The 24,962-nt window shown below is 42.8% G+C and overlaps 1 protein-coding gene across 1 annotated transcript in view; it reads right to left on the bottom strand.

Moving 5' to 3' along the window:
* Positions 1–24,962, bottom strand: part of LOC124270510 (leucine-rich repeat-containing protein 56-like) — a 76,971-nt gene that overhangs the window by 18,377 nt on the left and 33,632 nt on the right. The window contains 4 exon segments of the mRNA XM_046705528.1: positions 5,883–6,084; positions 8,943–9,057; positions 11,077–11,256; positions 12,316–12,464. Coding sequence (XP_046561484.1) covers positions 5,883–6,084; positions 8,943–9,057; positions 11,077–11,256; positions 12,316–12,464 — 646 coding nt within the window.

The raw sequence follows: 24,962 nt of genomic DNA, 5'->3' as shown, positions 1-24,962 counted from the left end.
AGCCGTTAGTAGCTGTGCTACAACCAGAGCCCAAATTGGTGAATGCCGGAGACGTCTACAGTGGCTATGTCTCGGAGGTAGTGGTTGGCAAACACTGTGTCCGACTTCCAAAAGCTGCCCTCCATAATTGCTGATATAGAGCAATTTCCATGCAGAGCTAGTGTTGACACCAATGCTCTGACTTCGTGTGGGTTGGAAGCTCTTGGAGTTTCTATTCCTGCTGCTTTATAGGCTCTCAATATGACGGCTCTCATCCAGAACGATATCGTCGTTCTTGAGACTTCTGCTGATGTCTCTGTGGATAATGGGATGAACAGGCGCTTGAATTTTCGTCTCCTTGTCTTAGTCTTTGAAGATATATCTTCAGGGCTCTGACAGGACACAAGGATAGGTCCTCTATATCCTCTGGTCCGAGGATTGTAGAACTGTCTATCTGGCTGACCAGGTAGTTGGTTCTTGGCAAGGAAGTCCCATCTAAGTCCTAGATGAACTGCAGCATGTTGCCCTGTGTCGAATCTGGGTCGACCAAAGTCCAGTGCATGTATCTCTGATATTCGAGCTGCCGTGGCTAGCACAAGCAGGAACAGAGTCTTCCGTGTCAGCATCTCGAAGGTAGTCTGGTCTAGAGGTTCGTAGGCATCACTGGTAAGATGACGTAGAATTACATTCAAATCCCAGGCCGGAGCTCTGAACTTCTTTTGCTGGTCCTCCAGTTTAAAAGATCTCAGCAGAGCAAGTAATTCTGGTACTCTCGTCAAATTGATGCCTGTTTTCATGGTAATCACTGTACTGATGGCGGCGAGGTAGATAATGTCGAACCTTTCAGATGTCTGGTCTGTCTTAGATGACACAGGTATTCTGCCACTTGAGAATGAGTAGCTTTCATCGTAATGAAGCCTTTCCGCCTTGCATAAGTCTCAAACTTCAGCCACTTGTCATCACACAGGTTATGAGTGGATCTGCGTAACGCTAAGGTTATTCCCTTGGCTGCCCTGGCGGAGTATCCTCTCTTCTTCAAACATGTTTTGATACGGTCCACACGTGTAGCTGGAACAGTACTGGGTTCCCGTGGACTTGCTTTGTATGAGTAGGTTTGGCCAATCTGGTAACTTGATTGTTGGACTTCCGAGATCTTCTATTAGGTCTAGGAACCATACTCTCGCTGGCCAGTATGGTGCGACCAAAGTCAGTTGTAGCGCCTGCATCTGGTTGATCTTCAACAGTACTTCGGTAGTAATATCAGTGGTGGAAACGCATAAGTGTTTAGTCCTTCCCAAGATATGTTCAGTGCATCTGTTGCCCAGGCTTGATGATCTGGAACCTGGTGAGACAAACGACTGTAGTTTTTTGTTGAACCTCATGGCAACCAGGTCTATGCATGGGGATCCTATTTCCCTTATGATGAGCCGAAATGCTTATGGATGGAGCATCCATTCCGTAGGTCACGGGTGCAGTGGTCGGGAGAGAGTGTACCGCAAGCACGTTCTTGGCTCTGGGTATGTGACACGCCTTTATCCAGATGTTTGCCTCCTCCGTGGTGTCAAACAACTGGAATGTGAGCTGTAGTAGGCTTGGTGATCTTGTAGATCCTTGCCAATTTATGGAGAATGCCACTTTAGAGTTCAGCATTCTGTTGAACAGCGAGCTCGATCATAGTTGTAAGGCGTTGATCACAGCTTTCATCTCCAGCAGATTGATGTGAAGATGCTGCTCTGTTTTGGACCACTTCCTTGATGCAACTTGTTTGTTGAAATGTGCAGCCCAACCTTGTATCGATGCTTCTACGTAGAGATGTGTGACGAAGGCTGGCTCTTGTTAATAGGTCCCTCCGCAGACGTTCGACCTGTGGGTCCACCAAAGTAGGTACCTCTTAAGATTGTCTGGCAGCAAGATAGGGTTGACGCTGTCCAGATGTTTTGTCAGGAACCGTTGCAGTGGCCTTAGTTTTAACCTTCCTGTGCGAGTCAAGGTTAGTAGACCGAGTAGACATTGCCATGTTTGTAGTGTTAACGGAGAGATGACTGCTTGTGAAATCATGGCTTGTATCTTGACCCAATGATCTTCTGGGACCACAATTCGATTCTGTGTTGTGATATTTCTTATTCCCAGCAATTGAAGATCTTGTTTGATTCTAACTCCAACTTCACCAGGTTCACTAGCCATCCTAGTTGCGTGAGCAACATAATTGTGAAGTTCAGCTGCTGTCTGAGTTGATTGGCACTTTGAAGAACCTGTATGCCATTGTCCAGATAACCGGCACTGCGTAGACCTCGATGCTGCAGATAGGTGCCGATAGGATTGGTTATTCATATGAATAATCATAGAGCCGACGATATTCCAAACGGAAGGACGTTCCATTGGAAGTGCTAACCTCTGATTGCAGTGATGATACATCATTCTTCCCCTTATATACGCAGGCGATCTGTGTTGATCAGCATACATCGAACCGTTGTCTATTTATAGCAAGGCTGGCTCCAGTGTAGCATCGCAGGGGACAGGTACTCGTACCAACTTTTATCAGCGACAACTCCCAAAATAAACATCGTTTATCCTGCTGTCAAGGCTAGACATCTATTTGATTTCCATGATAACAGTCCGTAGTTGTATACTGTTTCCAAGGCTGCCGATGAAGTATTCCCCAGTACCACGGGTTTGTTTACAAGTCAGTAAACTTGCTGGTGCAGCTTCCAAGCATGACATCACCGGTGTTGTAGCAAGTTGGCCTCCATAAAATCTGGTGCAATTAGTTGGCTGAGTAAAAGGACGTGTAATTCTACGCCGCTCATATAAACCTCTTGAATAAGGGTTGCTCCAAGTGTAAAATCTTGTTCAGTGATATAAATCACGTATTCCCATTGTGGATAATATAAGCCAGCATGACGAAGGAGGCTGTCGAGACGTATGTCTGTATGGATCTTGAAGAAATACCGATGTTGATTCTGGTTGATAGGATATAAAATCCTAATCCCCACGCTGAGTGACGAGTGTTAATAATATCATCTGTACAGCCGTTCAAGGATTCTTGAAGGCGTTGTTAACCTTAAGCCCTTTACAAAGGTCGCCTTGAGGTTCTCCAGTTCTAGAGAGATCGGCTTCATAGGTGATATCATATTGGAGTCGAAGTCATCAGCGTATATGCAGTACGTCTCTGTTAGGTTGGAGTGAGTGAGTGAATGACAATATCCGCAGGCCATCTGCTACCCGGTATAACCTATACAGGTATAAGGTTCATGCAGGTTGTAGAGTTGTGCAGGCTGTAAACTGTAGAGATCGCACATGTTGTAGATCTTTTAGTTGAGTTATAAACTCTGACAAAACCATCCGTTTTCATCATAGCTTCGTTTTATTCAGCCGTATGGTAATAGAGTCTACATCAACATCCTGCCTGTTGATCTAAGGGTTCGCGAACCCTGTAGATGTCTGCGTTGCTGTTATCTGCCTGTAGATCTGAGAGTTCGCGAACCCTGTAGATGTCTGTGTTGCTGTTATCTGCCTGTAGATCTGAGAGTTCGCGAACCTTGGAGATGTCTGCGTTACTGATATCTGCTTGTTGATCTGAGGGTTCGGGAATCCTAAGGCTCACGAACCTTGTAGATGTCTACATTACTGGTATCTGCTTGTTGATCTGAGGGTTCGCGAACTTTGTAGATGTCTGCTTTGCTGATATCTGCCTGTTGATCTGAGGTTTCGAAAACCCTTGGGTTCATGAACCTTGTAGATGCCTGCGTTGCTAATATCGCCTTTTGATTTGTAAATGTCTGTGTTACTGATATCGTCTGTTGATCTGAGGGTTTGCAAGCCCTAGGCTCGCGAACCCTGTAGATGTCTGCGTTGCCTCTTCTCTAAACTTCCTTTCGCAAACCTTCCTATCGCGAACCCTGCCTTCTCGAACCTCTATCTGTAGATTCCTCCCTTCGCGAACGTATATCTTGAGAGTCCTCTCTTGGATACATCTCTTGAACCTCTGTGGCGTGAGCCTTCTCTTCACGAACCTCTGTCTCGTGATGAGTGACTCCGCGAACGTCTGTGAGAGATATGAGACCTTGATCTAGAGCGGCTTGGTGTAGGAGATGGATCCTTAGGTGTTCTTGAACGTTGAGGGTTCGCAGATGTTGAAGTGTGAGAAGGCTTCTCATGTCTTCTATCCTCCTCCAAGATGACAGAGTCGTCAGACTGTGGAGACCTTTGCAAAGGTATACGTTCGTCAACGTAGTCTTGAGACGTAGTTCTCTGAGGAGTAGGTTCGCGCAGGTCCGTGGGTTCGCGCAAGCCCATAGGTTTGCGCACGTTGTCAGCAGATGAGAGGTTCCTCTTCCTCGAACCAATGTTCTATCATGGCCATCATCTGGTTGGTGAATTGCCTCATAAATTCACCCGGATCAAAGTTCTGCGTTGATTGAAGCTGCTGCGGTGTAGATGAAGCGTACGCGAACGCTGATGAGTTGTGTGCCTCAACTTCACTCCGTTGAGAAGTTGGTGGTAGTTCGTCAAACAGCTGCCTGCTGTGGCAGTTGCAGGATACGATCTAGTAGTCGTGGAAGTCGATTGAGTCTGCGTGCCGATCTTGTAGGTACCGATCGGGTAGAAGTAGCGGGGGTTCATCAAAAAACTTCTACTTCATGCGGAGGTAAAATCTCTTCGTTGAAGGATTACTGATGCGTTGACTTACTAGGCCGCGTAGATTTACCCTCCGATCTGGTAACAGATGCTCTCCTCTGCGACGTAGAAGAAGATGACGTCTTTTTCTTACTTTGAGCCGGTGTCAACTGCGTTGTAGCCGAGCTCTTCTTCGCCCCCGTACCAGACGACTGCCCCTGCAACGTACTCAACATAGCACCAGTATTATGAATTTCAGCAGTAACAAGCAACATACGGTTTGCAGGCTGATCTCCTGATTTATCAGCCGTGACTTGTGATGACTTCCTCACCCGATCCATGGCCCGTCTATAGATATAAGACAAATATTGATTAAATTGTAGATTTGATAAATCAACACAATGAGTACAGCGCAAGCTGGAAGAACATGGTTTGATGCACGAGGGGCATTGGGGGTGAGGATCAGCCACGGATAACCTGTGCCTGCAAACACTGCAAGATTCATGAAATGTAAACAAGTTACATTACGATGAAATTATGACACAAATACAAATAATTTTTACAATTTTTTCACATATAATACAAAGTAATTATAGCCAAATCCATACACAGAGTAATTTTGAAGAATAGGATCTAGATAAAAAGGATATAATGCCGTATACGGGACTCCAGTGCTCGGCCAACCATCCGCTTGGGCGAAAAGGGAGAGAGTGACAAGTAAGGCTGGTCACATGACTGTTTACGGAGGAAAAAGGAGTAACTCGTGGGTGAGTGTATTGTTAGGTCTGCTTTGGGAACTTCAAGGGATTCAAGTGTTTCCACTACCATTCGCAAGGAAAGGGAGATAAGCAAAAGATCATGAGTCAGGATAAGAAAAAATACAAAAATTCAAAGCCATTGTTCAGGTGAGCTAATTATTTTGACATCTATTGCACCCTCACAAAATCCTTAGACCATAAACAAAATTAATCAAATTCTCTTTGGCAGATATATGTAAAGAGATTGATTAACAGAGAACAACTGTTTTGGCATATCACTTCTGCTGAATTTGTTGCCTGGAAACCATTCAGTGTGGATTCAAATAGTGAGTGAGTTTTGTTTTACGCCACTTTTAGCAATATTCCAGCAACATCACGGCGGGGAACACCAGAAATGGGCTTCACACATTGTGCCCATCTGGGGAATCGAAACCCAGTCTTCGGCGTGATGGCTGAGCATATAACCACTAGGCTACCCACCACCCCAGATTCAAATAGAATCATGTCTCCCTGTGTGAGTGGGCTCACCTGTCTCTGTACCAATGTTTACAGTGTCAATGAGGGACTCCATCAACAAGGCATCTCTCTGCAGTTCCTCCAGGTAAGCCCAGTCATCCTCAAAGGCATTGGGCTTACGGTCAGTAGCTGACCCGTCCAGCAGTGGCTCCTCGTCCAGAACTTGTAGGTTAGGCAAGACTTTCTTCACATACTCCCTGTAGTTATAGTTTGTCTGCAAAAATATCAATACCTTTCAAAATTAGGAAACTCTCTAAGTTTTTTCTACACAGGGAGGGTATGTAAGTCCCGAAACATTCAAAGGAAATTTAAATCTACCACATTTTTTAAAAGTAGTATTTTTGTCATTTTAATTTATGTCTAAATTTGACTACAATCACCAGCTGCTGAAGGGTTGATATAAATTTGGCTATGGTCCATGCAGGTAGCAAAGGTACTGTAAGTCCCCATGGTCCCTAGTATGGTGACCTACCTTCAGTTGCTGGTGATCTATAGCCCATTTTTACAGTGTCCTGTTGTCTATAGTGATATATTCTTATGATAGCATACTAGTTTTAATTAACAGCTGTGACACTCTAGTAGTTTTACTTTCCTTCGATGACAGGTATTTTACATTCTCAATTTATTGATTTTAATATTGATATTTTTATAAATTGTTCTCGTCCTAAATTGGCTGAAATATTGCCGATGTGATGCTAAATATTAACTCACTCCCCAGCAGGCACAAGGCGTCTATCAGATGTCTAAATGAGGTATAAATCTGGTTTAGGCGGTATAACAAAGTCTTTTAGGCGTTGATTCAAGCGATACCCATTTCGACGTCTAAGCCTAGAGGTTGATTCAACGTTTAATAGATGTCTAAAGTTCGACCAGCATTTTCTTCATTTTTTGTTATTAGTTAATTTGTATTCCTTCTTGAAATAAGTTTTCTTCACTAAATGTGCAACAGAAGATCTTTTTACAGTTAGGTGTGTAAAATGAAGAACTTTTCATGGTTTTGCAATATTTTGTGGATATGAGAATTTAACGCATAATATTTGAATAAACCCAGCAACAATAAGTGTTACCATCCTGTAAAAAGTATTAATTCTTTCTTAAAACAACTTTATGATATTCTGTTTGAAGGGATTCGAACTTGAATCCAGATCGAAGACTGTACAGGCTATTAATGTTAACCAGTAGTACGGACCAGAGTTGCGGCCCCTAGACATCCAGATGTCGCTGCTGCATTCTGCGCATGCGCTCTTTTCCCACGTGTTTGACCTCGTGTTGTGGTTTCTTGAAAATTTACTCAATATTCGATGTTCCTTCATCTCTACAAGCAATTCACGGTAAGACAGTTTTATGTAGTTGGCATGTTCCTTCAGAGACCCAGATAAGCTGCGTATCCGGGTAAAATACGCAAAGAAAATTTCCAATTAAGCACTGAAAATAATTGTGGCGTACCAATTACACAATTAAAATGTTAGATACGCAAAAAGTTTAAAACAAATGTGTACGGCGTAATATATTTATAAAAATCGCTTGCGTAATGAAAAAAACATCGATTGCTATCAAGTTGTACTGTTAGTATAGGACAAGTGTTGTACTGTCAGTATAGGATGAGTGATTTTTTATGAAACCATTTACATTATATTTAAGTTGGTTTTGATTAGGTATGACATAAGGCAGAACATACCTGCTTAGTAAACTTACTCAATGACATATAGTTAGGTGAGTAATATGACTGAAATACGCACATATTTGAAAGCAGTGGGTAACGGAAAATGAAATACCCACTCAACATTCATAATACCCACTCCAAACAATTGAGCTAAATCTTATCTGGAGCTCTGTTCCTTACTTAGTTATACGCCTTCAGTAAGCCTAGAATCGAGATCTAGCTGCATGCAAGGGACGACAGAGTAAAAAAAATGGTTGTGCTTGTTTATGTTTTCCATAAATGGTTATAAATCTCATCCATGTTAAACTGTTTTTCAGAATATTGTTGTTATTTAACATTTTATAATTTTCTGTCCAGGATACAATTGTCCACTTAAATGTGTTATATTATTGGAGTAATTGTCTGTACCCCGGCGATCGAAAACTTTTCAAATTTATATGCAATCGTCGAAATCACCAGACCGTCGACTTCATGAATTCGTTGGTTTCACATTACTTTTCAACTCGCTATGTGCATGCGCAGAGCGTGTGGCATATATCCACTGGCCTGTTTTGAATGTTGTTGTTTTTTAAGATTTTTGGGTAGTCCACCAGCCCTACAGTGTACAGATATGTAGATGTGGTCAACACACAAGTGTAATTCTCAATGTTCTCTACAATTATCTTAAAGCTCTTACAAAAGCATAGCTGATAATGTCAAACTTTCTTTAATGTATCTCATATGAGATACTGACTTACATATTTAACAAGGGAATAATCTTTTTTCAGATACAATCACACAGTTCCATGAGGTGACCCAGGACATTGTATATAAAGAGATGGTCAAGTTTTTGAAAATTGCTCCTGGGAGGTGTGGTGGTGGCAGGTTCACATTCTGAAGAGCTTGCTTAAAAAGATAAGTTGAAAGTCCACTGGCTAAAAAAAACAATTGTTGAATTTGAGTTACTTTGCAGACAAAAGTTTTCAAGATATTCTAGTTAAATCATAATATAAGGGTTTTAAAAGTTTTTATAGGAATTATAAAATTTCACTAGCAAAGACTAGTAATTAACAAGTGACTTTGAGCCCTGAAGGAGGACAATATGACTTGACTGTCACTTAGTCCTTCTCTCTCAGTTGTAAAGACTTAATTAAGTCACGCTTATTATTGGGCTAAATTGAGATTTCCCCCTCAGGGTCTGTGAATAATCGAGTCTGGACCAGACAATCCAGTGATCAACAGCATGAGTATTGATCTACTCAATTGGGAACCAATGACATGTGTCAACCAAGTCAGCGAGTCTGACCACCCGATCCCGTTAGTCATCTCTTACGACAAGCATGGGTTACTGAAGGTTCATTCTAACCCGGACCTTCACGGGTAAGGAGAGATTGACAGAAGTGCAAAGATCTAACACGAGATATACTCACCTGCTGAGATTCTGGATGGGGCATGAGACAGACTGGATTGCCCTCCAAGGAAAGACTCTTTAGACTCTGACACATGGCTAGGTACTGGATCTGGCTGACGTCATTAATGTAGTTTCTGATGACAAAACAAACCAAAAGGATTCAACAAGATGTCGGAGGTGAGGTGAGGTGAGGTGAGGTGAGGTGAGGTGAGGTGAGGTGAGGTGAGGTGAGGTGAGGGTGAGGTGAGGTGAGGTGAGGTGAAATTGGGTTGAATGTCGTACTTGAGAATATTTTGCTCATATGACGACGTGCATGCGTGTGTATGTGTATGTGTATGTGCCGCTGCTTGTACTAGCCCAGTGAGTGAGTGAGTGAGTTTAGTTTTACACCGCACTCAGCAATATTCCAGCTATATGGCGGCGGTCTGTAAATAATCGAGTCTGGACCAGACAATCCAGTCATCAACAGCATGAGCATCGATCTACGCAATTGGGAACTGATGACATGTGTCAACCAAGTCAGCGAAACTGACCACCCGATCCCGTTAGTCGCCTCTTACGACAAGATAGTCGCCTTTTTATGGCAAGCGCATGGGTTGCTGAAGACCTATTCTACCCCGGATCTTCACGGGTCTGTACTAGCCCAGACTTAAGCTGGTTTTATAGTGCTAGCCCACTGAGATACCATGCCGCAGTGAAGCATGAATACCCCACTCAGACACATTATTCTGACTCTGAGCCGACCAGTCCTTTTTGTACCCATTAATGCCGAGTGCCAGGCAGGGACCAACAAGTACCATATTTTAACGTCTTTTGGTATGACGCGGTCGGGGATCGAACCCGCGACCTTCCGCTCTCCGGGCGGACGCTCTTACCACTACACCACAGAGGCGGTCCCACAAGATGTCGGATGTGACAGAATCCAATTGCCAGGTCAAAAACCAAACGTATGTAATCCAGGAGTTTCTCCAAATATTTTCAAGAGTGTGATGTGTTATTCTTCTTGAGAAGGATTAAGTGGAAAGTGAATGTTGTCTTGCAAGACCGTCAGCAGTATTCCAGCTGATTCTTCAGTCAGAAAATAAACAGTCCTTGACCTATGGAACACTGCATGGATTACTTACACGGACACAGTGAGAGCACCTTACCCTTATTTTTTTAATCCATAACAGATGCTTTTTGAAAAGCTTCTTGAATGATAATGGGTAACCCAATCAATTGTTATATCATAATCAACCTCATCATCTTAGAAACTGCACTATTAGGGATGTGTATTGGCAAATAAAATGAACTGCAGTATATTGCGATTCAGGTACCCGTATTCTGATACGCATTGCTATATATTGGGAGCTTCAGAGTTTGACAGTGACATTGATTATACATCAGAGACTAAAGCCCTAAAAATATATATTATGGTTGTGATAACAAATCTCGAACTTATATTTGATTTTGAGGGATTGGATTTTCTTCTCTTTTTCTTGAATTATTGTACATAAAGTATGCTGGAAATAATTACAATGGAAAATTCAGTATGAATTAAAATTTCTGCAGATTTTAACTTAAAACAATCACAAAACTTCATATATCGTTATTATCCAATATACCGGTTCTGACAAAAAACATTGCAATATGTATCGTTTAAAGGTGTATTGCGATATACCGGCATACGGGTAATACCGTGCAGTCCTATGTGTTATGACTTAAGTGTGCTGAGTATGCTTGGACTATAATGGAACTGGACCAGGGATTTATAGGACCCGAATTCCTGCGTCCTATATGCATAAAAATTGACAATGAACGCAATGAAATTTATTAGCGCATCCACAGGGATGCAGAAAAAGTCCCAAATACTGTTTGTAAAAATTTCGATCAAGTAACAAGAAGTTATCACTGAGTCTGCTACTAGATGGGTTATGGTATCATTTGCAATTTAATTACTGTAACAATGTGACGATCATGATACACAATACAATAACAGTAACTGAATTACAACAATGTTACAATATATTATTAATAATAATATTTAAGTGTCTGGAACCCCCCATTTTGTAGTCCAGGACGCCTTAAAATAAAGAGTACGAGTCCCAGGGACCCTCCAATATAGGACTCCATGTAAATCCCTGATCGACAATGTGTGACCATGCTGTACTTACCCCTCCAGGTCCAGGATCTCTAACGTGTCGATCATGCTGATGGGGCTGATGTCGGATATATCATTGTACGAAAGGTAGAGTTCCTTAAGACTGGTTAAGGAGGCTACTCCGTCCAGCTCGCTTAACCCGCACCGACACATCCACAAGACCCGCAGACCTCGTAGAGAGGACCCAATGTCCCTGAAAAACATGATTCACCACTGATCAGTTCTACTCCTTGTGGGAAGGATCTCAGCAATAGGTGAGGTGAAATGGGGGTTAACGTCGTACTTGAGAATATTTGGCTCATATGACGACGTGCATGCGTGTGTATGTGTTCTACTAGTCCAGGCTTTAGCTGGTTTTATAGTGCTAGCCCACTGAGATACCATGCCACAGTGAAGCATGAATACCCCACTCAGACACATTACATACTGACTCCGAGCCGACCAGTCCATGTTTTACCCTTTAATGCCGAGTGCCAGGCAGGGACCAACAAGTACCATATTTTAACGTATTTTGGTATGATGCGGCCAGGGATCGAACCTGTGACCTTCCGCTCTAACCACTACACAGCAGAGGCGGTCGAGCTCTGCAATAACTGTCAACTAAAAAACAAAATACTTCCAGGGTGAGGTTTGATTTAGGTTACTTTGAACAGTATTTTAGTTGTATTTTATCCTTTTCCAATCACATTTATTAATCCACACCAACAATTTAATCCTGATCTGCAGTAACCCATGCTTGTCGTAAGAGATGACCAACGGGATCAGGTGGTCAGACTCAATGAATTAATTGACACGTCATTGTATCCCAATTGCGTAGATCGATGCTCATGCTGTTGATCACTGGATTGCCTGGTCCAGACTCTATTATTTACAGACCGCTGTCATATAGCTGGAATATTACTGAGTGTGGCGTAAAACTAAACTCACTCACTTGTGTTGATGGAATGACCATCTCATAATTGTGACAAACCAGCTGCTATGATTAATGACAGATTTTTCTTCCTTTTACAATGGTAGGTGTCATCTAGTCTGTCTCACAGTCCTTGAATCACATTATTTTCCCTGCCACCCATCCTTTCTGTACTACTAAAGCCCTAAATGAAGCAAGTCTCGATTTTCTCAGGTTCATCTCCCATCTCAATGGGGCTCCTTTGCAATTTAAAATGAATTATTTGTTGCTATCAAATGATATATATTCAGAGATGAGCGCTAGTGTAGGTGTCATGAAGCACGTCCAACTGGTCATGTGTACCTGATTCCTGAGATGATACTGTCAGACAGCTTGAGTTGGCGGAGATTGGGCAGCAGTCCCCCGAAGTTGCCCAGGCTGGTCTCTGTGGTGTCCACCTTCATCTCCAGAGAGTGCACCTCCTCCAGGTTGTCCACACCGGTCAGCAGGCGCTGTAATGGAAACAACATCACACATCACACAATGCATCTCATCTCATCTCACAGTGCTGCAACAGTAACAACGCCATAAATAGAGAATACTACACGAGGTCTCATTACATACAAATTGGACGAAACGAGTGTCCTTCCTATGGTATCTGACTGAGCGAAAGCTAGGTCAGAAACCATAGGAAGGTCACGAGTTTCGTATAATTCGTATGTTAGGAGACCGAGTGTGGTATTTCATTTATTACCCACGTTTTACATGCATTAAATTGACAAAATAACGTATTTTTGTTATTGTTATGGTTTCAAACCGAAACTGGTTTCATAAAGAGCTTGCGGAAGAATTTTGTTCTGTAGTCACTTTTGCATGACGTCACACTGTATTGACGTCACTACGCCATTCTTGTCTATCCCCTTGGTAACTGACGTCACGATGCATGTCAGTTGTCATCGCCTCGTACAACCTCCTACAGTAAACTACTCCGTAGCACCCCCTTTATGTTTTTCGACAGATATAATGTCTCAGTTCGACTCACAATTAAACAGCGACACGGTAACGTTCACAATGTTTACAATCCCACAATGCATCTAAGTTATAGAATGAATGAATTCACGTGTTTATTATGAATGAACAAGTAGTTCCGTTACAATGTGACCTAACTGAGAGGTCATCGGTTATCCAATCAAATCGTTAGAATCTCAGGTCAAGTCGTTACGACACAAGTCAACGCCATACGACACTCGTGTGACGTACGAGATTAGTATGCAACTACCCATACGTTGACCACGTGGGTAATAAAATAGTGTATCTCATCTGGGTTCTCAACACCATTCAGTAAGCAGACACAATATCACAGACTGGAGCTCAAACATTTAGTGAAGTCATATGCCAAATGTCTGCTGGAGCTGAGTTAGTGTGTGAGTGAAGCGAGCAAACGCGCGCGCTGCGAACACACCGCAAACACACGCGAGTGAGTGAGGTTGGGTTTTATTGAGTATGAAACAGCATTTCAGTTATCTAAGAACTGACTATCACTAACAGGTAGTTTATTGGAGTATGTACATTCAAAGACTGAAGACCAAACTATCAATGTTGCAGCAAGCATGTACATTATTGAGCATGTTTATAAGAAAGCTATTTCCTCAAAAAAAAATGAAGAAAGACTATTTAAGTTCATATGTGCTCAAAACACCAAGGTTTAACATTTTAAATCTTTAACCTATTCAGAACTGGCTGATCATATTAATGTGATTATCAAAGGTGCTGGATAGTTGTTGAAGTAAGTTGATAGATAGCTGTAGCCTGTTGTTGACTGTCAATGAGTTGATTGTTTCAGTCCTTGTGCCTGTAAATTGTTCAGTAATATTGGAAGTACAGACTTGGACTGCAACAAATGTACTCAGAGGCAATATAGGGTTATGAAAACAACTAACGTGTAATAGAACTATTTATTCATGAATTCTTTGTCTGATGTCAAGGAATTAAACCAACAAACATGTCAGGTACTTGCTCAGGTTGAAAGATTTCAATGATATTTTTTTGTAAGGCGAAAAAAGTGACAATGTTGCTTACAGTTTAATGACGGAACCATTTGGGGTCAGGCATACATTCCATTTAGCATATCTCACGTTGATAAATAACAGACAAGTCCCAAATACAAAACATGTTATAAAATAATTTGTAAATACAGTCAAATCCCAATGAGTCGAATGCCGGCGTCTCGAATATTATGCATAACTCGAAGTACCGGTCGGTCCCGACCATTCCCTGTTATAGTTGTTATCATTTGATTTCCGGTAACACGAATTCGTCTCATAAATACACACGATGACTCGGGAAGGAAATTTGGTCCCATGAGATTCAAACAACAGCAATCTTGTATACAAAAGCCGAAGTCAGTCAATGAGAAGTTGATTGGTGTAGCAAACTGATCCATTTAACAAACCAGCTCGGCTCACACCTTTCCGCCATTGACGGGTGAGCTCAAAAGGCAGATTAGTTTTTTTACGGAAATCACTGTCTGTGCTAATCAGACTGGAACTGAAAAGGTGCCCCTATTAGTGATAGGGACATCATTAGATAAACAAATGCTTAGGCGGAGGAATTAGGACTCCATCATCTTTTTTTCTACCCTCATAGACATACCTATGTCTCGAATACATCGATAAGTCGAATTTATTACTTGGTTCCCAGCGATTCGACTCATCAGGATTTTACTGTATTTGATTTTAGTGTTCACGAATAACATATTGAATTCATGAAGGAATATGGCTCGATTCACTGAATACATGACTGGATTGTAAGAGGACAAGAAGTGACAATACTCTTTCACGGGCATGCAGTCTTTTTCCAATCCAATCATGATTGTAGATTTTTTTATGCAAGAGAATTCCCAGGCAGTTCCAGATGAATATGGATGATTCAGACAACGTTTCCGTTATTTCTAGAATATTGTCTCATGCCAAATTATGCATGTCTTAATGTGATGTTCATATACTTATTACAGTCAATTTCACAGTCATGGGACCAATCTCTTGGTCCATTGAAACGTAAAATGTGTTCATTTTATTGCTCTTACTTTTCTACAGATGTTTATCAGTTTCAACAGAAATATCTTTTTGAGACATACATTGTAATTCTAATCTTTCTTGGGATCAACTAAAGGTTTACATTAGCCTGTGATGGTTTTCCTGTGAGAATACATCTTGAACCTTCCCATGATCTAGTGAAAGAGGACATGAATAATGGATGCAGTTCAGTAGATCTGGAGGATTGTCACCTCTACTTGACTATCACAAGTCATTATCTCACGAAAATAGGCAGTTGTATGGGTTAGGTGAAAAGTATTAAGTATTAACAATCCAGGATGTTTCAGTCTTATCGTTTACACCAATTTAGTAAACGTTTCACACTATATTCAAGCTTTCCTGTTACTAAACATTAAGCTGACAGTGATATGACAGTAGTAGTTTCAGATAGGTTGCTTAATCCAGCCTACTCACGGCAGTGAATGAGTGAGTTTAGTTTTACGCCGCACTCAGCAGTATTCAAGCTCTATGGCGGCAGTCTTTAAATAATGGAGTCTGGACCAGACAACCCAGTGATCCACTGCATGAGCATCGATCTATGCAATTGAAATACGATGACGTGTCAACCAAGTCAGCCTAGTTTCTGAGACTGGGTACTGGTAATCACATTCAGACTTGCAGTCTGAAATACTTTCGGTCTGTTGAATCTGAGGCAAGCACTTTTCAGGATATTTGGATCACTGATCTACATGGAAGACACTAGGGCTACAATGGATCCACTATGTGGCAATTATGATGCACATCATGAATACTGAGTAATGAATACAGATATTGTGTAACATAAACAATGACAAGTCAGCAGTTGATGTATTATTCAGTATCTGTGGTGCATAACTACAAATTAAATCTTTGACATGTTTGTCCATGTTGACAGTCTTATTTTATCACCACAATGACCACTGACCACAGTACTGTCACATTAAATAATAACAAGTGTTTGCCACTGATATGGCAATGTCCCCTGCCGCTAAAGAATGGAATATCTATATTTACTACTTTTAATTTTTTGGTCACATACAAGATGCCTGAAATGACTGGTTTCTGCATAATCAACCAATGTAAGCTGTCAACATACTTGAAAACATTGGGGGCAATGTTTTATGAGATATTGCCTTTAAAAAGTGGTCAAAGTATCGTGGTGACCTTGAAGATAAGGTCAAGGTCACCCAAATAAACTGGTGTCTGTGTAATACCCCAATGTAAACTGTCACCAAATTTGAAGACATTGGGTACAACAGTCCATGAGATATCGCGTTAACAAGAGTTAAAAGTGTGAAAAGTGTCGTGGTGACCTTGAAGATAAGGTCAAGGTCACCCAAAATCAACTGGTGTCTGCGTAATCCCCCAATGTATGCTGTCACCAAATTTGAAGACATTGGGTACAACAGTCCATGAGATGCCGTGTTAAGAAGAGTTTGAAAAGTGTTCAAAGTGTCGTGGTGACCTTGAAAATAAGGTCAAGGTCACCTAAATAAACTGGTGTCTGTGAAATCCCCCAATGTAGGCTGTCACCAAATTTGAAGACATCGGGTACAACAGTCCATGAAATATCGTGTTAACAAGAGTTAAAAGCGTGCAAAGTGTCATGGTGACCTTGAAGATAAGGTCATGGTCACCCAAATCCACTGGTGTCTGCGTAATCCCCTAGTGTAGGCTGTCACCAAATTTCAAGACATCGAGTACAACATTTCATGAGATATCGCGTTAACAAGAGTTTGAAAAGTCGTCAAAGTGTCGTGGTGACCTTGAAAATAAGGTCAAGGTCACCCAAATCGACTGGTGTCTGCATAATCTTCCAATGTAGGCTGTCACCAAATTTGAAGACATTGCGTACAACAGTTTAATGAGATATCGCTTTAACAAGAATCGGGACATACGGACGGACACCGCTGAATACATAGTCCCCCGTTCTGGCGGGGGACAATAATGTAATTTTCTGAATAAAATTGATATTTTACACTTATCCTGACTCATGCTCTTTTGCTTGTCTTCTTCTTCTTGCGAACATAGTGGAACACTTGTATCTCCTATTGAAGCTCCCTTCAATAAAGAATAGACGTAAAATCACTCCTACCAAGAGTTATCTCTCCAGCCGTTTAGGTGGGAAACTGTGGCGCCACCGTGCCCTCATGCCTCACTCTCTCCTGATTATGAGCCAGACACTTGAATTTGCAGGGAAATCCAAAGTGTCTAGAGGGGAGGATGGGTGGGCTTACCTCATGAGTCAGGATAAGTATAAAATATCAATTTTATTCAGAAAATTACATATTTTTCCTTATCCTGACTCATGCTCTTTGTTTGTAGAATCCTACGGGAAAGGTGGTGGGAAAAGCACTTTAGGATTTCTTTAGTGAATTTTACGTCATTATATACCCCCCTATGGGAACTTCGTAATGGCACTGTATTTACTAGTAAACTCTGCTGCTGTTGCGACCCTAACCTTCCAGCTGCCTTAAAATGGGTGGACCACAAAAGTTAACTTTTGGTCCTTTCATGTGTTAACATTGTATGTGGATTTTGCGACTCTAACTCTTGATGCAAGCACCAAGTGGAGAAGCGACCCATTCCTGTACAAGTATCCTTACAAGTACTGGGTCATATTACTTATGCTAGTTGTTAGGCGTGCATATGACTTAAGCAGAACTCCGCTGAGTGTAAACTTAGTAAGTTATGCAACAAAAGGGCGAGACTCCGTCTCAGCGCCTTAGTGGGACTGTCAATTGTTGTGTTACAATAAGTGGGCCGAAATGGTGAATGTAAAAGCCGTCCTCAGTGGCGATGTTCTTCAAGTGATGGTTGGCAACCACCATGTCCCATTTCCAGAAGCAGCCCTCCATTATCGTCCTGATAGAGCGATTTCCAAGTATAGAGAGCATTACGCTAGAGCTCTCACTTCATGTGGGTTGGAGGCTCTTGGAGGATCCAGTCCTGCTGCTTTGTAGGCCCGTAGTATGACAGTTCTGATCCAGCTTGATATTTTAGTGTGGAAGACCTTCGTCTGTGCCGCTGTTGATATCGAGACGAAAGATTGAATTTCCGTCCTCATGGACCTGGATCGCGTTGTAGGTAGACTTTCCATGCTCGTACTGGGCACAAGGATAAGCCCTGCGTATCCTGTGGTCCAAGGGCTGATGATAGTGTTGGGACGTGGAACTGTCTGTCTGGATGACCTGGCAGTTGATTCTTTGCTATGAAGTCCCATCTCAGTCCCATATGCACGATGTTTGATTTGCATCAAATCGTGTTCTCTCAATCCAGAGCATGTATTTCCGACATCCTTGCTGCTGTTACTAAGGTTATCAGGAACAGCGCCTTCTGTGTCAAGAACTCTAATGATGTTCTCTGTAATGGTTCGTAGATGTCACTAGTGAGATGTCGTAGAACAACACTGAGGTCCCATACCGGAGCTTTAAATCTCTGATGTTGGTCCTCCAATTAAAGGGCATAGTAAGGCCAGTAACTCTGGTACTTTAGTTAGTTGCACTCGTCCTCATGACGATAACTGCTCTCAATGCCGCTAGGTATGTTGAGAGTGTTGACCCTTTTTTACCGCTTCCTTTGTCTAGGTGACAAAGGTAGTCCACCACTTGAGGATGTGTCACTTTCATGGCTGTGAAGCCGATCCTTGAAGCGTATCTTTTGTTTCAAAGCGTCACTACTTGTCGTCAGACAAGTTATGGTGAACTAGCGTAAAGCTAGTGTGACCGTTTTAAGCTGCTCGTGAAATATCCTCTCTTGTTCAAGCATGTCTGATACAGTCCACACGCGTGTAGCGAACACCTCTGGGTTGCCGTCGCCTGCTTTGTGTGAGGATGTACTAGTAGATTCGCATACACTCTGGTAGTTGCAGTAGAAGCAGTCCTAGATCTTGTATGAGAATAGGAATTCATATTCTCGCTGGTCAAAAGGCGTGCCCCAAATAGTTGTGGGTCTCTCGCCTGACTGATGTCTGCAATACCCTAGGTAATAGAGCTGGTGGATAAACACGTAAGTGTTTAGTCCTAGGCAGGAGATGCTTCGCATGTCCGTTGCCCCTGTCCGTGGATCTGATATTGATGAGATGAATTTTATCAGTTGACCCTTGTGGAGAAGAGGTCTCTTAAAGGTTCAACCATCTCTTATATGATCTGTTTGAAGATCTCTGAATGTAGCATCCAGTCCGTTGAGAATGGGTGCGTTGGACAGGTTAGTGTATGTGCTAACACATTCTTGGTTCTTGGAATGTGGCCTACTCTGCTGTGGACAGTCAGGATGACTGTTATGCTGATCAACTGACAGCAGAAGTCCAGAAGGTTCGCCAACTTTGCCGATCCTTCTGTGGATGTAGACCGTCACTGTTGAGGTGACTGTGTGTACCGTTAGATGAGCATTTTATAAAAAAGCTGATCCGGTGGAGCATGGCATTTATCGCTGCTTTCATTTCCAGCATATGGAAGTGCAGATCGTCTCTGCTATGGTCCATATCCCAGCTGACACATTGTTGACAAGGTGTGCTCCCACTCTAGGACAGATGCGTCCCCATAGAGATGCGTCTTGTACTTGTTCACCATATACAGATATGGGTTATAACCTGTCTGGATCTTCCGGTGGTATATTCATGAAGACCAATAGTGGGCGTAGTTGTAATTCTCTCTGCATGTCATGTCTTGTGCTGACTTGCGAAAACCAACAGGTTCCGCTACTTCGTAGTAAAAATGGAGAGAGAAGTGCTTGAGATACAAGAACTTGTATCTATATCCTACGCTTTTGACACCCTTACCGTGTCTGTAAGGAATGAAGCGATGGCCGATTCTGTGCCTGCCATCGTTGCGAACTCTATGTAAACATCGCCTGGCTGCCACGCCCTCGTCTTCCATGATGACAGGAGGGGTCTGTAACCTCATGAAGGCAGCCAAATCACGAAGGTCCAGTCTAACTGGACTGTAATGGAGGCGTTGCTCGCTCGCTGACATGTTGTTGTCACTTGTAACCCATTTCTTGATCTGTGAACTACGTCCGACTTCTGCGCAGGGCGTTGTCCCTCGTGGTCCAATCAAAACAAAGCATTTTGATTCTTTAGGCTAGCCGCGCTGTGATGTCACCGGTGTAGCAGGAAAAAGATCCTTGTAGAATCTAGTGCCGTCGTTGATATCTGATCAATCGTCGGTCTTGTCCATAGTTTTCCGAAGTTACACGAGTGACCACGTGTGTCGAGGGTTAAATGATAAACGCACAAATGTTTCGCCGCGTAATATCGATGCTGGGTAGGTTGTTTTCCTGGCTGTTGTGACTCTTACTTCAGTTTTGAAGATAATGCCGTCGTCTTTATACATAGGCTCAATTAAACTTTCACGTTGTCAGCTTGTAGACTGCTTACATCAATGAAGCGTCGTAATTGTAGAATTAATGCTGAACTTGTTGTAAATTTCACTCAGGGAATCAGTGACGAGTATGTAATTTCCTAGCTGTAGCAAGGCTGCTGTTGAACTCCGTCAGAGAGAATGTCTGCAGATCTGTACGAAGGTGAAGATCTCTATAAGGCCATGAATCTTCTAATGTAGATATATCAATCTTGTGAATCCGTCCTGGATTCTGTCTGAAGATCCGAGCTAGTGATGAATTCTGGCAAAAGTACGTCTCTTGTACTGTATGACCTATCTTCAGTCTGTGTATTGACGAAGATCTTTTCCCTCCTAGGATGACGCTACTCCGTGTCCTAGTTGAATAACCTCGACGATCTGCGTAGTGATCTGCGTGGTGGTCGTTTGGTGTGACTGTATGGCGCCTTGCATGTAGATAATCGTCTAGTAGTCCGGAATTGCCTACCTGGCAATATATACCGAATGGTGATTCCCGTGATGATCTGCGAAGAGTCGTTGATGCCCTTGATGTAGGTAGTCGGCCTGAAGATCCTTTATTAGGCTCTTTATCTGTTGACAGTTTATGAAGATAGCGCCGTCCTTCGCGCAAGTTGTAGGCTATATGTAGTGTTCTGTTAAGCAGTTAAGTACTGCGACGTCTCTACCTTGTGGCTGGCCTGTGCGAATGCCTTTGCGCAGGCTCGGTGGTGATGACATGTAGCGTTCTGCGGCGTTTCTGCGTTGTAGATTGCCTGCGCGAATGCCTTCGCGCAGGCTTGTAGACGGCATGTGGCGTCCAGTAGCGAGACGAAGTACTGCGATGTCTCTGCTTCGCTGGAGACCTGTATGGGGATCTGCGTGGAAGTCGGCGAGATCGACGTGGTAAATAGCTGGTCGTCCGATTCTGTATCCAGGAATGGAAGCATTCTCCACGCTGATTCCGCATGTGGAGGATGGCAACTGGTCCTTCGCGAACGCCTACACGAACATCTTCGCGAACGCTGGTGGTCCGATTCTGCAGCCAGGGATGGAAGAATTCTCCTTCGCGAATGCCTTCGCGAACGCTGATTCCACATCTGGGGGGATGGCGACTGTTCCTTCAACTGAGTCCGTACTTGGGGAGTGGCGACTGGTGCTTCGCGAACGCCTACGCGAACGCTTGTCGTCCGATTCTGTAGCCAGGGATGGAAGAATTCTCCTTCGCGAACGCTGATTCCACATCTGGGGGGATGGCGACTGTTCCTTCGCCAGGGAAAGAATTCCTTCAGCGGCTTCATCTGAGTCCAGGGATGGCGATTCCTCCTTCGCGAACGCCTTTGCGAATGCTGATCGTTCGTGTCCGCCGCAGGGGATGGTGGAGTCGACCTTCGCGAAGGCTGGCCTGTAGTGTAGATCTGCTGCCAGATGTCACGTTGATGGAGGGTCCCTCAGAGACGACGTCTGCGTTGGAACCTTTGCGAAGGCTCGGGACCTCGTTGTGGGCTGTGACTTCTACTCCAGGCCGTAATGTTGTTCATCTCCTGCATACGGTCCCCCCGGTTTGAAGGTCTGCGGTGGTAGTAGCGCTACCCTTTCTGCGTTGATAGCGACGTGGCCCACAGGACGCTCATCTGTTGTCATCGTAGATACCTCTGGTACCGTGGAGATCTGCGCTGAAGTCACCGTAGCTGACTGGTCGTTACTTGTGATGAACCTCTGGGAAGATGATCGGTTGATCATCGGAGAGTCTCTGTACCCTCAACGGAACAATCTCGGCAGAGAGAGTCCTTGTAGTCGTCATCTAAGGGGGGTGTAGCCTTCTCTGTGTAGAGGATGGCGTCTATACATCGTCTGCGATGATTGTTGAGCTGCTTTCTCTGCGTTGATAGCGATATGGTCCGGAGATCGCTCATCTGTCGCCCTCGGACTGCGTGCTGTATCTCTGGGAAGATCAGCAGTGGCTTAACATGAAGCCCTCTCGCTGGCATCAGGACGAGGCTTCATTCTGCGTAGAGGATGGCGTCTTCTACGTCTGCGTTGAGGGGTTGTCCGATGTAGAAGCCAACGTCTTCGAAGTAAGGCGGACAACATCCCACGCCCATCCTCTGAGTACACCTCCGGCAGCTCACTTGATGGTAGTAAGTCGTCTAACCGCAGTAGACAGCTCATGAGGGACTCAGCCAGTTTACCCATGACTTGGAAGTCACCTGGATAGTTGATAGTACGTCTAAGTACGGAGAATTATATATTAATTTGAATTTCAATTAAAAGCTGATAAAGATTACAGCTATAGCTGGAAGTACATATAGTTGTGCAGCTAGGGCACAATCAACGTGGGTCTGCAGCAGCGAACCTAAACCAACAACGAAAAAAGGTTATCATGAAATGTCAACAACTGAACAAATACGGACAATACCGTGAATAAACAGTGCTAAATACGATTAAATAAACAAACCATATTGTAGTAGGATACTAACTAAACCTCTATAAAAGAAGAATAGAGGAAAATAACTAATTAATTAAAGGATATAGTGCCGTATAGGAGACACAGGCGCTCTCACAACCTGCCCACAGGGCAAAGAAGGAGAGAGTGAGGCATGAGGGCACGGTGGCGCCACAGTTTCCCGCCTAAACGGCTGGAGAGATAACTCTTGGTAGGAGTGATTTTACGTCTATTCTTTATTGAAGGGAGCTTCAATAGGACATACAAGTGTTCCACTATGTTCGCAAGAAGAAGAAGACAAGCAAAAGAGCATGAGTCAGGATAAGGAAAAATATAATAATTCATCAATATAGCGCCTAGTATCCATCAGACTAGTTGCTCAGTGGACGCTGTAATCAGAATCTGATTATTATTACCCCAGATAACCCAAGCTGCCTGTTAGGTGCTAGAAGGTTAAAGTCACATGACTTGATCCAACCCAGTACCCATTTTCTGCTGGGTGATCAGAGGCAATTTTGAACAAACTCACTTGACTAAGGTGAGACCACATGTATCACATGTGCTTCGTTGTGGGGCAGGACTGAAGTCTAGACTAGTCCTAGAAACTCTCAGGAGTCAAACTGCCAAACACGGTCACCCATCCAAGGACTCTCGTAGTTGCTTAACTTCATCTGATTCGTGACCTGAGGTCTACACACAGGACCACATACCACAATATATAACAGTGTTGGTTATTGTCCAAACTGCTTGGATATGTTCAATTTTGCATACCTCACTTTGATATATAACACCAAATTCAAGTAAATTCAGTGTTAAAAAATAATAATGAATATTCAATTCTTGTGATTGTGAGTAACAAATTGTCGATTCATGAAGGGATACGGTTCAATTCACCCAATATGCAAGCGAATCGTAACAGCTCTGGAAAACACTATCGGACAGTACGAAGCTTTGTAATGCAACATGTCAATATCAACATTATTTACAGAAAAGAGTGCAGATGTACAATCACCATATCTATGACTGAGGTATGGATATATTTGGTTAGAGAGATTGTTAAAAGAAATTCCTCTCAAGAAAACTGCTTCTATGACTGATCAGGCAGAATTCCTAGAGCTAATCATTGCATCACTATTCAAACCTGACACAAAACATAAGTCCTTCTCGGATACCACTTTTACCATAATGAACATGTCAGCTCTGACGGAGATAACACTCACAGGCCTTCCAAAGAAAACTTTCCCACTGTGCAGAAAAACGCTGAATAGTCCACGTTAATCGTGGAAATAGCAACATAAACATAATACCTCGCTACTGGAACAGTAAACAGCAACAATAACTTTGATTGCTAAAACAGGAAGAAAAACATAAAGAGCCTGCAACTTCGATTTTGCTCATGCGCACATGGAAGAGGAAGTCTCAACGCCATGTTGACAAATTTTCCAGCTTGGACAAACATGAGTGCTTTCATTCCCTTTCTAAAGTATTTCTGTTGTGTTATTTGGCATTTATCATCATCAGACTTGTGTCCACTCTTGTTTAAGAATGAAGAATAATGACAATTATTATGGATATACAACTTCTTTTATTCTGTGGAGGCGACGTTCCGACATAGGTTCTAATGTCGTTGTCAAGCAAGTGATACATGAGTAACAAATTGAGAGAATATATACAGGACTTGTTGTTGCAGTAGATAGGAATGAGCTGTTTATACAATAGATGAGGTTGATGTACAACGTTTGTATGAGAGATTTAGTAAATTGATAGGAAGCCGGTAGGGTGACATGCAAGGATTGAGCTTATACAACTGATAGGAAGCCAGGTGGATGTTTATACAATGGATGGGGTTGATGTACATAGTTGGAATGAAACAGGTAATGTACACAAGAAATATATTGATTACTTTATCAAGTGATGGTAGGCATTGGGAATGTACTATCCTTCATCTCCGTTGAGGGCGGATCCTATCTTCTTGATGTGTACTGCTTCCAAAAGTTTACGAATTTTGTAGTCTGACTGGTTCTTTACAATGGTTTTGGTCTTGTCCCATTTGATGGTGTGGTTAGGGATGGGCTTTGATGTGGTCGGCAATGGCTGATTTAGAATCATTTTTCCTAACTGAAGCCCGGTGTTCCTTGAGCCTGAGGGTGAGTG

This window comes from Haliotis rubra, unplaced genomic scaffold (assembly GCF_003918875.1).
Source record: "Haliotis rubra isolate DU_JTF1 unplaced genomic scaffold, ASM391887v1 Scf152, whole genome shotgun sequence".
Classification (NCBI taxonomy): Eukaryota; Metazoa; Mollusca; class Gastropoda; order Lepetellida; family Haliotidae; genus Haliotis; species Haliotis rubra.
This window is presented reverse-complemented; position numbering and strand designations above follow the sequence as displayed.